General features: G+C 46.3%; 1 protein-coding gene across 6 annotated transcripts in view; it reads left to right on the top strand.

Annotated features, from left to right (window-relative positions):
• The first annotated feature begins 1,610 nt into the window (after nucleotides 1-1,610).
• Nucleotides 1,611-15,784, top strand: part of SCARA3 (scavenger receptor class A member 3) — a 46,870-nt gene continuing 32,696 nt past the window's right edge. The window contains exons 1-3 of one of the 6 annotated variants that reach the window (XM_048516513.1): nucleotides 1,611-1,743; nucleotides 5,721-5,766; nucleotides 6,798-6,847. In XM_048516513.1, the coding sequence (XP_048372470.1) occupies nucleotides 6,841-6,847 (7 nt within the window). In that variant the 5' untranslated portion in view covers nucleotides 1,611-1,743; nucleotides 5,721-5,766; nucleotides 6,798-6,840. Of the gene's footprint in view, nucleotides 1,744-5,720; nucleotides 5,767-5,831; nucleotides 6,848-15,784 lie in introns of those variants that run through there. The other 5 variants (XM_048516508.1, XM_048516528.1, XM_048516500.1 and 2 more) reach the window with 5 other exon arrangements.

The following is a 15,784-nucleotide window of genomic DNA, read 5'->3' as shown; positions in this document are numbered from 1 at the left end:
AGGCACCCAACTGAATTGCCTCTGCCACAGGGAACCAATGTTTGCTTCTCACCAGGAATCCTTAATTACGCCTCATGCAAGAAGGGAAGGGTTGGAGAAGCTCTTTATGTGAGCTCGAGCAACAAGCCACGCGTGCGCACACGCTTCAGCTGTATTGGTACTTGTGGCAGCACGCATGGCTACCTTTTAAAATGCTACTGGGGAAAAAGTGTGAAGATGATGTCATGTAGAAAAGAGCTGTTTTGAAAACAGATGTCTCTATAGGGTCTGTGTGGCTCAGGGGAAGAGTGTCTGCTTTGCATGCAGAAGGGTGCAGGTTTGGTTCCTGCCATCGGTATGGGGATGGGAAAGGCCTCTGCCTGGGCTCTGGAGAGTGGCTTCCTATCTAAGTAGACAATACTGATCAGGGTGGGCCAAGGGTCTGATTCAGTGTAAGGCAGTTTCATGTCTGTTTGTCTTCACCCAATCAACTTCAGTTTGCCATTTGCTCCACAACCCTATGTTTGTATACAGAACAATAAGTTCTCTTTGAGTTCAGCAAGACTTATTCCATAGGGCTAAAAGTGTAGGACGGCTGTGGCTCAGTGATAGAGCATTTGCTCAGCGTGCAGAAGATTCCAGGTTCAAGCCCCAGCATCTCAGCTAGAAGGACCAGGTTGTAGGTAAGGTGAACTCTGAAACCCTGGAGAACTTCTGCCAGTCAGAAACAGACAGCAGAGACCAAACCTGCATATGGACAAAATCAGCAACAGCCCATACGTGTCTCTTCTCCATTGTGGCCTTTACCTGATGCTGTAGGCTGCTTGGGAAGGTCAGGAAGACTTCCGGTCTCCTGGCTTTCCACCAACTGTCCGAAAACGGTATTTCTAGAGGGCTTTTCTACACCAGCAATAGAGTCTCACTCAGTGGTGGGATTCAAATAATTTAACAACTGGTTCCGGTGGTGGGTTTCAAATAATTTAACAACTGGTTGTTTACAAGCACCATTTTAACAGCCGGTTCTGCCGAAGTGGGGCAAACCTGCTGAATCCCACCACTGGTCTCACCGCACTAAATGTTTCACAAACTTTTTTTGTCTGTGGGGAAAACGCTTGTCTTGCTCTGTGTGTAGCAATAGGGATGTTTTTGAGTTACACAGATCTTTTCAGAAGGAGTGAAATGGAAAAGAGAAGGAAGTTAGGGAACATTGGGAAGTCTCTTGGCAGGCCTGTAACTATGGAGCAGGAAGGCCTTCGGGAGGGAAATTACATTTTTTTAACATAATTTCATTTTTAAAAACTGTTTCCCTTCCCATCACTACAGAGTACCATTGTGAATGCAGTACAATTGAAAGAACAAATAATCTGGGAAGATCCATCCAGTTGGGAATGTGCTACAGATTTCTTTGTATTTTAGAGACCGGTTTTGATGCTGAATTGCCGCTGATGCGTACCAGGCCATGTCTGATCCCATGTAGAACCAAGAAGCAGACAATGTGTTAATTAGGGACACATTCCAGAAGCTGAGCTGTGTCAGCCTGCTGAGGCAAAACCGTAAAGAGCCCTGTGGGGCCTTAAAAGGGAGCAAATTTGTTCCAGAGGGATGCACAAGAAAATCCGTTACAGCCGAAAGGAAGAGAGTCTTGTGGCCCCTTAAAACTTGGGCTTCGATTCTGTGCTCTCCTGAGAGAACTGCATTCCTATTGCAGCAGGAGCTTCCATCAGATACAATTCCATCAGTCGCATGCGGAAGTCTCCTGAATTGGTAGGTATAGATTCTCCACGCTTATTACTAGTGGGCTGGAAACAGAATGCCGAACTACAGGGAGATTATTTTTGATTTGATCCAGCAGGGCTGTTTTTATGGTCACTCCATCCTGATAGTGGACGAGGACCTGTCTTGGCAGGTGCATGGAACAATATTATTTAGGCTGACCCCCTCACTGCTCAACTGGGCTCAAGTTACCACAGGCAGAATAATGCACAAAATCCTTGCCTCCCTGTATTGTGTTCTTTTGGTTGCTTTTATTAAAATGCCCTTGTTTGGGGGCTCCTCTGCGTCCCTTTTTGTTTCCTACTCTGCAGGAGAACTGGCCACTGAAATTCCGAATTCATGGTCTCTTGTGCAAGCCCTGGTGGCCAGGAGAAAGCAGAGTCAAGCCCCAATAGCACTATGGCTTGTGGTGTTGCAGGGGTCAGTCAGCCTGACTTGGTGGGCCCACCCTTCAGAGTTGCAAAAGAAACTCTGGCTTTCGTGTAATTGCTTGATATGACAAAGGCACAGAGAAGAGTAAGCCACAGCAAAGGCAGGCCAGTGGTTGAAGGCACACCTCCGTTTCCACCAGATGTCCTGACTTCCATCACCAGAGGGCAGCAGGCACATGCTGTCCATTCCTAGAACTAGCGAGCAGTGAGAACAAGCAGATTTGCTGGCCTGTCAGCCCTCCCTCAGTTGACTCTAGGCTGGGATGCTATGTGATAGCGCCTACAGAACCAGGCATGGAGACTTCTGGCCACAGGGATGAAGACCTGATGCCATCAGTTTTCCTCTTAGTTCCTTGTGCACCAGCCCTACCTTAATATTTCTGCTGCACTTCAGAAGACTCATCCTCTTGTCTTGGGTGGGGGCATGGCTCAGTCATAGAGCATCTCCTTGATATGCAAAAAGTTCTAGGTTCAATGCCCCCAACATCTCCAGTTAAAAAAACGATCAGGCAGAAGGAAAGAAGAGGTTGGATTTGTACCCCGCTTTTCTCAACCATAAGGAGTCTCAAAGTGACTGACAAACTCCTTCCCTTCCCCTTCTGACAACAGGCACCTTCTGAGGTAGGTGGGGCTGAGAGAGTTCTGAGAGAACTGTGTCTGGCCCAAGGTCACCCAGCAAACTTCACGTGCAGAAGCAGGGAAACAGGGAAAACCAGTTCACCAAATAAGAGTCCGCCTCTCATGTGGAAGAGTAAGATTGAGAGTCCTCACCAGGCCACCTTGATGGGCATGTTGGAGGTTACACCTGGGGCCCCGCCACACCCATGCGTCTTGCTGTCGATAGATAAATAAATAAATACTATACTAAACTATAAATATTTGTTATTGGAAAATGTGTGTGTTTTACTAAATGAACAATATTAATGTTCATTTTTATGATGACAAGTGGACATTGACAGTCGACTCTGATTTAATACCACAGTCACCTCTGCAACCACACGTGCCTGTATATGTAGATATCTCACTCACCATTTTGGTACGAGTGGTTGTAGGCTTTTGCCTCAAATACTATATTGCGATTAAGATGGCCCTGGAGGCTCTTAACTATGTGCAATGACAAAGATGACAAAGGACCTCAGCCTGAGACCCTGGAGAGCCACTGCCAATCAGAGTAGACAGTACAGACCTTGATGGGCCAGCCACCCTGCCCCATTTCTCTGGACTTGCATGACTCTATCTTGGTGGCCATTTTTATCCCAGAATTCTTTGCATTGGTCCAGTCGGTGTAAAGCATGAAGCAGATGCTTTTCCCTAGACCACAAGGGCTCATTCCGCACATGCAGAATAATGCACTTTCAAACTGCTTTCAGTGCTCTTTGAAGCTGTGCAGAATAGCAAAATCCACTTGCAAACAGTTGTGAAAGTGGTTTGAAAACACATTATTTTGTGTGTGCGGAAGGGACCAAGCTGTAATCCAGAGTTCACCTAGCAAACTGAGCAAACAGGGAGGCTCCATCTTGTGATAACTGGCTAAGAAGCAATTTGACCTCCTTGGAGGGATAAAATTGTCCCTCTCCTAGACTTATGGTTCCCAAAAAAATTAATAAGATGTAGGGGGGAATGCTCAGCAGGAATGTCTATTCATTCTCCCCTTCCCTATGATTAGGGGGTTGGTCATTGTTCTCTCCCCCCCCCCCCAATTACTGAGTTCTCAAACTGTTCCAAAACGCTGCATCTGGGGCCCCAGTAACTTTTCCACTGATGTGGTGTGGGTTGGGTTTTTTTAATTGCATATTTGGCTCGTAATCTGAGAACCCAGGATATTCTCATAATCTTATTGCAAGTCTCGTGGCTTCAGGAAATACTTAGTAAAGTTAACCCATGATGTTAATTTCATCCCCATTTCTGTACGGACCGGTGTGTGTTTGTGCTTACGTGTTTGGGGTTGGATCTCATATTAGGTGAGTGGAAAGAACTTGTGCAAATAGGTTTCCCTTTCCCACAACAGCCCTCCAAAATTCCTCCAGTAAGGGGGGGGGCATTTTGCCCCATCTGCCCTCCTCACTGTAACCAATAGTGCATTTGTTTTAGGGTCTCCTGACCTTGAGTACATCATTTTCTGGGCATGTGGCATTAGCAGGAAGGGGAGCTGTCAGAAGGGAAAGGCGGGAAAAGATCTGTTTGATTCAGATCCCTTGTGCTCACACAAGTTTAGAACCAAATCCAACACATGCTGATATGTTTGTTTACACAATAACGTCAGTGGTGATAGTGGGTTTGTAAGGCAGCTAGGTGAGGATTGTGTCTTTTCTTAGGACTTCTAACAGCCTTCAGCCAAGTCAAGCCAAGTCAAGCAGGACAGTCAAATGGGAGAGGAGAAGACTGTGGCTCAGTGATAGGGTATCTGCTCTGTATGCAGAAAATCCCAGGTTCAGTTCCCTTCACCTCCAGTTGAAAGGATAGTTAGCAGTTGATGTGAAAGGCCTCAACTGGGGAGAGCTGCTGTCAATCCCAACAGATAATATTGAGCTTGATGGACCTGATGGGTTTGACTTGATAGAAGAAAGCTTCATGTGAGTTTCAAGTCAAGCTGCCTCTATCCCACTTCGTGGTCCTAGATACCCTGCAATGCAGGGGAATTGAATGTTCAGTACATAGCCCAAGCCCACCCCGGAGCACCCCCACCACGCCCCCTCCGTGGCCCAGCCATGCGCCCTCTGCTGCTTTGCCCGGGGCATCGCACCCACCTGGCCCCATTGGCGCTACGCCCCTGCTTCAGCATAATGCTGTAGGTGCCAGATGACCATTTCTTGTTTAAGTTAGTGGCTGAGGATGGGCAGTTGATGTTCCCCATAACGAGGAGATGACTGCTATCTCAAGCATCCATCAGAGCTTGAAGAAAATGACCTTCGAACTGAGAGGAGCGGAAAGGTGTGTATGGGAGGCAGAAAGAGCAGTTCGGAGTCTAAAAAGAGAGAGGGTTGAGAGTTGGTTGAAGCATCTTGGGATGCAAGATCTCCCTGGGAGTCTCAGGCCCCTCCCTCACATGCAGAATAATCCACTTTCAATCCACTTTCAATGCACTTTGCAGCTGTGCGGAATAGCAAAATCCACTTGCAAACAATTGTGAAAGTAGATTGCAAGTGCATTATTCTGCATGTGCGGAAGGAACCTCAGTGGATCTCCTACCTCTTTGCTGCCACATGGACTTGTATATTTGTAAATAAAATATATACGGTATTACAAAAATACCATAAGCCTACAGTGCTTCAAAGAGACCCAACCCAGGTAAGGGAACCAGCTGCTCAGGAAGCAGCAAGTGCAGACCAATATTTTACTGCCAGTATCGTGTGGGGCAAGCTACAATTATTCCCCATTTCCAAATGGCAAACTGAGGCTGAGCGACAGACAGCCATTAAGTCAAACATACTTTTACTGCAAAGTGTGTGTGTGCGTACCCACTTAGTGCACTGGACATTGCTGAGTGAATCTGACCACAAACCCACACCCAGTTAAATCCCACTCTTTGCTTGGCAGGCTGCTACGGACAACCGGCTTGCCATGCGGTTACGGGCTCAGAGAGGTAAGTCCCCAGTTGCTGAATGCTTGTTTGCATTCACTTGCGGCAATGTGCCGTCCAGTGTCTCATGGCAAACTGAGAGCAGAGGGCAGAATAACATTTGCACAGAAACACAATCCTTTATCCCAGCTATCACGTCCCTAATGAATGCATTTGAACATCTGCCCTCTTCTAAGTTTACATCACTGTTAAGGGGCGGGGGGACCTCATGGGTCTGACACACCTTCGTTTCCGAAATGCATCCGAGCTCCAGGGTCCAGCATTCCAACAGGCCTCCCCCTCCTCCAACCACGCTGCTCTTACAACCTGCCTTCTCCCCCACGCCTCCTCTCTGCTTTTCCCTGTTTGCCATGGGTAAAGAGGACATTTGTTAGCAATTAGGATTGGAGGGAGAGAGCCGCACATATCTCAGCGAGGCTCCAAAGCCTCTTTGCCTTGTAACCAACCCCCCCACCCCACCCCAGATTGGGGGCAGCATCCACGAGAGCAGAGACTCCAGCAGGAGACAGCCGGCACACAGCGAAGCCACTTGCCCTGTTTTGAAATATCAAGGAAGTTTGTCTGGGCTGCAGCCCAAGAGCCAGAGAGAGAAAGAAGGGAGTGTGGCCGGCAGCGTGCTCTCGGCACACTGAAGGAGAAGACCAGTCGGGAAACTCCAGAAAGAAAGCGTGGGATGCTGGTGCAGAAGATGGACTCTATTGCTGCCTTCGCGGGGCAGTGACCGGGTGAGTAGGGGTGGTGGCATCGCTCAATTCTAAATGACAAAAATAGTGTTAGTGGGATTCTGTGGAACTGTAAAGTCCATTCGCTGGACTGCTGGAAGGTAGAGCACTGGGAGGGTAGCTATCTCGTTCTCTAAGAGCTATGTTGATGTTCATTTCTTGGAGCCGGACAGCAGTGATGTTGTGGAATGTAGAGCAACGCTTTCAGATCCATCCTTATGATAAGAGACATCTGGCAGAATTAGTCTCTGGCTCGGAGGCCTGCTCCCAAAAGGTTCCAGCCTCAATCCTGTCCCTTGTTTGTTTCACTAGAAACACCTTGGATCTGGCTGCAGAACTCCTCAGCAAGAGGATAATGAAAGGTAAGTTCTTTTCTCAGATGGAAAGTATGGCCTGGGGGAAGGGGGGGTGTATACATGGATAGTCAGCCATCCAGGGTTGCTCCAAGAGATTTCGTGCTCAGAACATCTGTGCCCTTGCAAGGGATTCTAGGAAGCAGCTGCCATTCTGCTCGACTGCCCCCTCAAATACTGCTGTCCCAGAGGATTCAATGGATGATTGAGTAGTCTTTGGACAGTCTATTTTACCAAAGGGGAGAAGTGGTTATGGGTCCATGACCAAGGTAGGATTAGAACACAGTTCTTCCAGATAATGATGTCTTGATGACTGGGAGCAAATAGGCATTTTTAAAGGGGGGGGTGTGTTCTGGAACTATTTTCACGCTTGTCATGTTGATAGTGTGCACATGTGAAAACCAGCTGTGTAAGTACTGGGTTTTGGCAATGATGGTACCAGGTTTCAGAATATGTGAGCGGTGGCAGGCCGGAAAGCTGATTTGTGGTCCCATTTTGACCTTCCTATGTTTTACACTGCATGTGAGATTTCTGTTGTAGGAGAGCCAGTGCTGCTTTTGACTTGGGGGAGTTGCTGCAGCTTCATGGGAGAGCATCTCCAGTTTAATGGGGGTCAGACAGTAGGAAATAGGAAGCCACAACCCTCGGTTTGCAAGACCAGAGTGAGGCTGTTCAGATAGAGCGTTCTGCAGGTAATTCATAGAGTCTCCATAAGTTGGAAATGACTTGATAGCTCTTAACATACACGGTCACTGGTAGTAGGTGATGTGAAAGACTGCTGCCAATAGGGGTAGACAGCACCATGCTGGCAGGGGCTGATGGGAATTGTAGTCCATGAACATCTGGAGAGCCACAGGTTGCAGATCCCTGGTCTTGACCTTGGTAGACCAATCTGATTAGGTATAAGGCGGCTTCATGTGTTTAATTGATACAGCCCTTTTACTGCTTCACGGTTTTCATTCATGATCTTCATTTCATTTTGTGAGATAGGAAGGATCCGAATGTAGGTCTTCCAGATCTAGTTTCAATTCCCTATCAGATCTAGTTGTTGTTTTTCCTGTATTGCTCTGGGTAGGAAATTGTGAACAGGTTATGGCATATGCACAGCCGTCAAATAGGGTAGGATATTTGCCAGACCTACAACCCTGTGGACAAAATCTCTGCAGTGGAAGCCAAGCCCCACTTTGAAATGAATCGCAGCTGCATGCAAATAAATAAGTGCCCAGCTTTATCTGACCAGGGGGTCACCTAGGCTAGTGTCCCGTTTCCATCTGCCATATTCTTTGGGATGTTTGCAAGCAAGGCAAAAATACAACAGTCTTCTGCTAAGGTTTGTACCCAGCCTTTGAATATGGATTGTTTGAATATGGAAGTTTCGCCTTTGAATATTTAGCTGCCCAAAACAAAAGTGTTCATGAATGACTTTCCATGAGGTATCTACAAGAGAACTTCCTAGCACACTATGTCTTTGTCAGTTAATCTTCCTGTTTATCTTTGTGTGTGTGTCTGTGTGCGTGTGTGTTGAGATTATCTGCCTCTAGTGTTCAAATATCTTTAGCTGCACCTTGGGGTTACCTGTGTGCACATTTGCATGATCTCAGAATTGCACCCAGGATTTTCTGCCCCAGCAACCATGGGCATGCCTAACAAATTGCCCAGTTCATACATGTGGGCAGCAAAATGTCTTGGTTAACCCTGAGGACAGGTGCAGACAGGTGCTGCCTTGGTTGCACGAAAATTTGAGCTTTGAAGTTCATATTGGAAAGATTCTTCTCTAGCGGCTTGTTGTACTGTGGATCCTGTGTTCTCACAATGCAGTACAAGAGTCGAATGCTGTAGGGAGATGCATAGCAGGTGTAGGCAGAGGGAGGGAAAGGGGCTAGATAAGATAGTAAGGAATTGGTGTCAGGGCTGGGGCGGAACCTGAGAGTATACAGGCTAAGGAAGAAAGTGGACTGGCTGGAAAGGAAGGAGGGGAGTTTGGGGTTACCAAAAGTACCAACAGCTCCTGGGAGAGGCAGTGGAGACTGGTGGTGGTGGTGGGCAGAGCTTTTGCGCCTGCAGCCCTCAGAGCACGTCCCCCTCCCTCTCTTTCCCGGTCTGACTTCAAAGATCAAAACCGTGTCTCAGATTTCACAGAGAGCGCATTTCCATGAAAACAAATAAAAAGTTTTCCAGCGTGTAAAAGCCCTTCACTTAGCACCAGGGCTCCCCATTGTGGGCCTGAAATTGGGGGAGGAAATGGATATTCCCACCTCCAATGTTTTTTGGGACTCATGTTATGGGTGGATTTCTTCAGGAAATAGCAGAAGTGCCACTGAAATCTGCTCTTGGCCCAGAAGTGTCCTGGATACTCATCAAGTGGGAGTTTTTTCTTCTTCTCTCCTTCCACCTCCTGTCAAGGTTTACAACAAATTCCATCCTTGCAGTGAGCTGATTCAGTGGCCAGGGGCAAATTGCTCTTTCCACTGGGCCTCTGCCCCGCCCCCTCCCCCCGAAAAATAAGACAGATCACCATTCCTTTCCCTTCACCATGTTGTTTGCTGTGGTCACCAACATTCAGGAGTTTGTTGTTAGATTTGTGATCCTGCCCCCCAACCCCAAAGTCTGATTGACTCACAGCCTTGGGGGCTGCTCACTTCTAATGCACAATGGGATTTGCATAGCTGGAATTTTTCAAACTCTTTCAGGGTCTGTAAAAATTCTTGAGTCATTAGCATTTAAAGAGAAGATCAGCACACACACACACACACACACATATATATATACAGAGAGAGAGTGCAACGGATGTCAGAAAGACAGCAGGGATGTTTACCGTTTTGCAAAGCATGTGGTGCAATTTTCTGACACACCAAGCTCCCCTGCCCCACGGCAGAGCTGGAACATCCCCTTATGGCTGATTCCCCACTGTCAATCAATTGCGTGATACTCATGCGAAATATCAAGGATTCAGGAAGAGCTCCCCACTGCCTGATCGACGAACAAGGATTCATCCCGGTTCTGGCGCTCATTCTCCTGCTTATCCCGCATCTTTGCCGAACCTGCTTGAAAGTACTACTTTTTCAAAAAAAACACATCTTCGATCCAGTTTGGAGGGGAGGATAGGGGGTCTAATCTTGGTTCAAATTTCCCTCCGTGTCGCATGACACAAATGCCTTACAACCAATCAGTGTGTGTGGTGCTGTTCTCGCGAGAGCACGAGAGAATGAGAACCAACCAGAAACTTGGGTGGGGGAGATGTGATGACGGGCTGATGGGCTGATGTCATAACGTCAGCACGTTTTTGCGAGAGAACAAAAAAATGTTCTTGTTCCAGCCTTGTTCCAGCAATGGGATTGCCAGGAAGTTTTTCAGGGTGGTTCTTAGCAAGGATGTGATGTCACACTGTGATATCCTGTGGCGTCACTTCCCAGTCAAATGACATGTAACAGGACACTGTGATATTGTAGAAGCATTTGACGTTCTGGAAAAGGCTGAGAAACAAAAAATTATGGAATGTAACACATCATTGTTTGCTGTGCATGTGCACAACTGCCCAAAAGCTAGCGTAGCTTTCAAAAATATATGGTTCTTTCCTCTGTCCATGATTGCAGGATTTTTTTCCTTTCTGAATTATGATATGTATCACGGTGAGCTGCTCTATAGTTAAGGCACACAGAGGCCTTTGAGGTAAGGCGCACCTCCTGTTTGAATCTGGAATGATTGCTAGTTAGCTCCCCAGCATCAATAAATACTAGATGCAAAGCTCTGCCTTAATTCCAGGTTAGGGTCAGCTTGTAAGAATTAAAATGAACCTTGCAAAGTGCAATAAAGAAGCGTTCCAAACTTTGGGCGGCATTCCTGCTCTGCCTTCAGATCACTGCACTGACTGAACAGGTGAGAGAATAACTCACTGAATAACGTGGTATCATGTGACACATTCGATCCCTTCCTGGAGATTTTCAGGCAGAGACTGACTAACTTTTTAAGGCAACTTCATCAACTGGTTTGTTCCTGAATTTTATTTATCTGTTTATTTATATCTTAGGCTTTTATCCTGCTCTCCTTGTCACAGCAGGCTCTGAGTGGCTTCCAGCATCGTTTCCATAAACAATATACAATCTATCATGGCAACTTAAAAATCCAACAGAGGGCAGTCCAACTTAAAACTTAAAACCATTCCACCCATAACCCAAGGTGTCTCTTGTTTTTGAGATTTTCACCTGGCAATCCTAATCCGTTCATACGGTAAATATTTGTTTCACTCCGCTGTGGTATCCTCTAAAGAGAGGGAAAATCAGACTGCAGTTTTCCTGCTTTGGAAAATAACTTGAACCTGGATGTTCCTACCACTCCCCACCCCCAGCCTCGCAGCCTCTCTTGTTTACGTAAAGGGAACTGAGAGTTTTATAAGCTGTTGATCTAAGGAAACCTCTCAGATGCTGAAACACATGAAGGCTCTTTGCGTACCTTCTTGCAGTTCTGAACTAATCCCACATGAAAAGCTCGGCTGCTGCTGAACGCAAGGCCACCTGCAACTGGGAAAACATTGCTCTGAAAGGCAAAGTCAACCCGGCTCTGGAAAACATGCCTCACGCTGAACTGGGTTGCCCTGTTTGGTATGTCAAAGTGCTCCTGTGCCACACTGGGTACTGCTTCTTTAGTTAACACTGCAATAATGGGTGAAGAACCAACTGATGGTATTCTCCTTTTGAGCTTGAGGAAGGAGGCAGTCTTAGGATGTGATGGGAAGCATCTACAGTAGGAGCTCCTTTGCCTTTATCAGCCCCTGATCCATGTGCTAAGATCGACAGAACTCTGTTCCAAATCTCCTCTCCAGTTAAGATGAGAATGGCAAGGATGGAAGAAACAGGGCCTTTTCAGTTGTGGCACCCCGGTTTTGGAATTCTCTCTCCAAAGCTAGCAAGGTTTTTAGTTCATAAAAAGGATCATAAAAGACTTCTTAGGACCAGGACATATTCGGCCTGGATATTTAATTAGTAATGGATTTTTTTTAAATTTGGGACATGTTGGCTGCTGGTTATTTATGAAGATATCTGATTTTACCTCTGTTTGGTTTGATTACACAAAGTTTTTATTCTTTGTTTGTGTGTGTATATATTAAGCTGCCCTGGGGGCTTTATAGAGCAATGTGGCCAGATAAAGGCTCCAAAACAAAATAAATAAAGGAATGGAAGTTATTAATAGCCCCTCTCCAAAGAACTGGAATCTGGCCGCATTCTCTTCACTATGGTCGAATCCCCACTAAGAAATTAAATCCAGATACAACCAGGTTTCAAAAGAAACGGCACCTTTTCATCACAGTTTTACTCTCCCCACTGCAGCATGTTTGTAATGAGGACATCGATGTCTATCACGCTTTCAAACAGTGCAGCACTCCCCACGATCAATCGAACACGCGATCTGCTGAGTGGCTCTTTCTTCCTCATCCTGATTGGCTGTTGCTCTGTGTTGGGGCGGGAATTTTTAAAAAACTTTTTTTTGGCGCATCTATATCACCATGCACATGCGTAGATAGGACAGTAGCTGTTTTTCACGCTAAGCTATGTTTATGTGCGGCTTCGGTACTCTTTACCCACACAGCTGTGCTGGCACAAAAATCTAATTTTCGTTTACAGTTGGCACAGAAATCACGTTCCACGCAGCCATGTTTCCACACAGCCTCCGCCAGCGCGAAACAAAAAAAAAGGGCTGCGTGCAAATCGCTCTGATTGGCTGGAAGGCTCCAAGTCACTGCCAACGGCAGGGAATTAAATCTAGATTTAAGCCCCGATCCTCCCCACCAATCTGGATTTGGGGTCTGGATTTGGGGGAGGGCGGTTTTCATTCAGGTTCTGAAAAAACACGCGATCGGGGAGAGGGAGCACCAGAACCGGGTGAATCTGTGTTCGGCGATCAGGCAGTGGGGAGTTCTTGCTGAAACCTGGCTATTTTGCGCGAGTATCACACAATTAATTGACCGAGGGGAATCGATCTATAATTAAGAGTCTAGGACAGGGGTTTGCAACCTGCGGCTCTCCAGATGTTCATGGACTACAATTCCCATCAGCCCCTGCCAGCATGGCCAATTGGAGAGTCGCAGGTTGCAGACCCCTGGTCTAGGACCCCAGCAGAAATTTCCTCAATCCAGCCAATAGCTATAAGAGTGAAAGCCAGTGTAGCAGAGCGGTTAAGAGCAGTAAATTCTGATCTGGAAAACCAGGTTCAATTCTCTACTCCTCCACATGTGCTTGGTGACCTTGAACCAGTGACAGCTGTCTCAGAACTCTCTCAGACCACACGGAGGAAGGCAACGGCAAACCACTTCTGAACATCTCTAGCCTTGAAAACCCTATAGGGTTGCCATAAGTCAGCTGTTGTAAGAATATAGATGCCTTCTCTCTCACTCCTCTGCCCTTGATGGACATTCATCTCTAACTAATTCATGACCAGCCATAATATAAGACTTTGCTAATCGAGCCCCAGTTGCCCTATTTTCTGAGAACCAAAGCCATGAACTTCCATAGGGGAAACTATGGCTTGGGGGCCAGACCACCTGCTCAGCATGTAGAAATTCCCAGGCCCAATCCAGTCAGAAGGACCAGGTGATGTGACAAACCTCTGTCTGTGACCCTGGAGAGCCAGTCAGAGTAGACAGTACTGACCATGATAGACAAAAGGTCTGACTCAGATCGTATAAGGCACCTTCATGTGTTCACGTGTGATTGACGTGTTGTGGGGCCGTGCTGTTGTCATCTCTGCAATCCAGTGCACAGTTTTGTTCTTGGGTTGAGCTCTAAAAATTAATTCTGCCTATTTTGTAGTGAATTGGTTTGTATAAGGGAAAACTGTCTCTGGAGTTCTCAGCCACACACACACTCAAACCATCTAGAGCAGTCTTACAGTTTGTGAAATACTTACTTTGGTAAAGTGCATTGTGAGAAAAACAATAGGTGCTTCTGTTGTTGACTATAAGTATTTAAAAAAGAAATCCATGCAGGAAAAGGGATGGCAAAACTTACAATGTGCAAAAATGCTTATAATCTATCTCCAGGGTAGTTTGTGAATTCGCTCACTCGTGAGTCCTTCAGATTATTACAACAAACTGGATGTAGTCAGAGGTTGCCTGTCTGCTGACTTCACAGTGCTGTATATCTGCAAATCTGCCATAAATCAACACCTATAAGACACAATAAGGCTGGATGGCTTTAGATCAGGGGTGTCCCACTCTGGCCCTCCAGATATTCATGGACTGTGATTCCCATCAGCACCAGAACATCTGGAGGGCCAGAGTGAGACACCCCTGCTGTAGATAAAGATAGATAGATCAATGCCCCTGTGCCACCATAACAATTTAAAAGAGAACAGACCACCCTGATGTACAACGGAGGAGCAAGACTTAGGGTTCATCCAGTGTCTGACTTGTCTGTCAACTCTAGTGGAAGCTACAAATCTGGGTTCACCTGGAAGATCCATGCAGAACCCTTTGTGACAACTCCTAAAATCCAGCATCTCTCTTCATCCCTCGATGGCCCAGGTCCCTGCCAACTCTGTGATTCGTTTGTCAGTGTGCCCGGTTTGTGGCTGGCAAGGAAATCCCTGATGTGGCCCAATCTCTTAACCTAACCGCAGTGTCTGAAAAACGTGGAAGTCTCATACAGAAAGAAGGAAGATTCATCCAACTTGGCCATCCCTGCTTCCTGGCCAGGAGCCTGAAGAGTTTCTTGGCCTCAGTGAGTTCAAAACACCCCAAATCACCATGATTGCTATCCAGTTCTGTTAAAGTGACTCAGGATGACGTATAATTTGAAACTGATAAAAGCAGTATTACAAACAGAATATCCAAGAAAACCATCCAAGACAATAAAAATACTGCAATAAATAGAAAAGAAAAGTGAAAGGAGTGTTTTGCGATGGAAACAAATCCACTGGATTGGGGGCATCTTGCAGTTGCCAAAGATCAGTTGTAATGTGGATTGTGCATACTTAGTTGGAGATTGTCTTTTGTTTCATTAGTGTACCTAGATCCTGCCTCTGCAATACCCTGAGTTTGTGCCTTGTAGAAGTGGTTTGTTTAATTGGTGAGAATCTGCACAATTCCTTACCCAACCATATGGCACTTGGTATGCTACAGAGCAATACCCCTGTGAGGTTGACTTTGGGAAGCCCATGTGAGAGGATATGGGTTTTACCTGAAGTGATGGTGGCATCTATCAAGGGGAACAAAACATTGGCTAATGCCCCCCATGGGCAGCGGAAAGAGGTGGCTCTCCCCCGTCAGGTATCCCCTGATGATACCCTGAAATTTTGGTGCTGATATCTCTAAAAATGCGCCTCCTGCATGCCGAAACATGAAAAAACACAAAAAAATAAAAACGCTGGAGCATGCCCTGCAAAATTCCTGAGCCCTGGGCAGCTGCCCACTTTTCCCAGTGGACATTACGCCACTGCCCAAAGTGACAAAGACCACACGCTGGATTTGATTTCCCACTCTGTCATAGATGATCATGGGCCAGTTATTTGTCCATTCTGCACAGCACACATAAAATATCTTGAGGATATTAAAGAAGTGTTTTGGGGAGGAAGTCTGCGCAGCTTTTCCCCAAAAAACATCCTCAGGGCATTTTATTTGTGCTCAGGGCGTCTTATTTAAAAGTGACTAAAATGTGGACCTTTTTTTCCGCAAGTCGCCCTGAAGATGTCTCCTGTTTGACTGTGCAGATGACAACGCCAAAGGGGTTCTTTTAAAAACATCCTAAGGACATTTTATTTGTGCTGTGCAGTAGGAAAACACCAAGACGGTTCTTTTTAAGACGTCCTCAGGACCCCATGATTTTCAAGGTACAAGTTTTTAAGACCAAAACTCCCTTCATCAGATCAGTCTGATAAAGGGAGCTTTGAATCTTGAAAACTTATACTGCAGACCAACACAGCTACATTCTCAAATTCTCTCAGCCTAATCTATCT

The sequence above is a fragment of the Sphaerodactylus townsendi genome, linkage group LG01, assembly GCF_021028975.2.
Source record: "Sphaerodactylus townsendi isolate TG3544 linkage group LG01, MPM_Stown_v2.3, whole genome shotgun sequence".
NCBI classification, from domain to species: domain Eukaryota; kingdom Metazoa; phylum Chordata; class Lepidosauria; order Squamata; family Sphaerodactylidae; genus Sphaerodactylus; species Sphaerodactylus townsendi.
The sequence above is the reverse complement of the archived record's forward strand: the minus strand, read 5'-3'. Positions and strand labels throughout refer to the sequence as shown.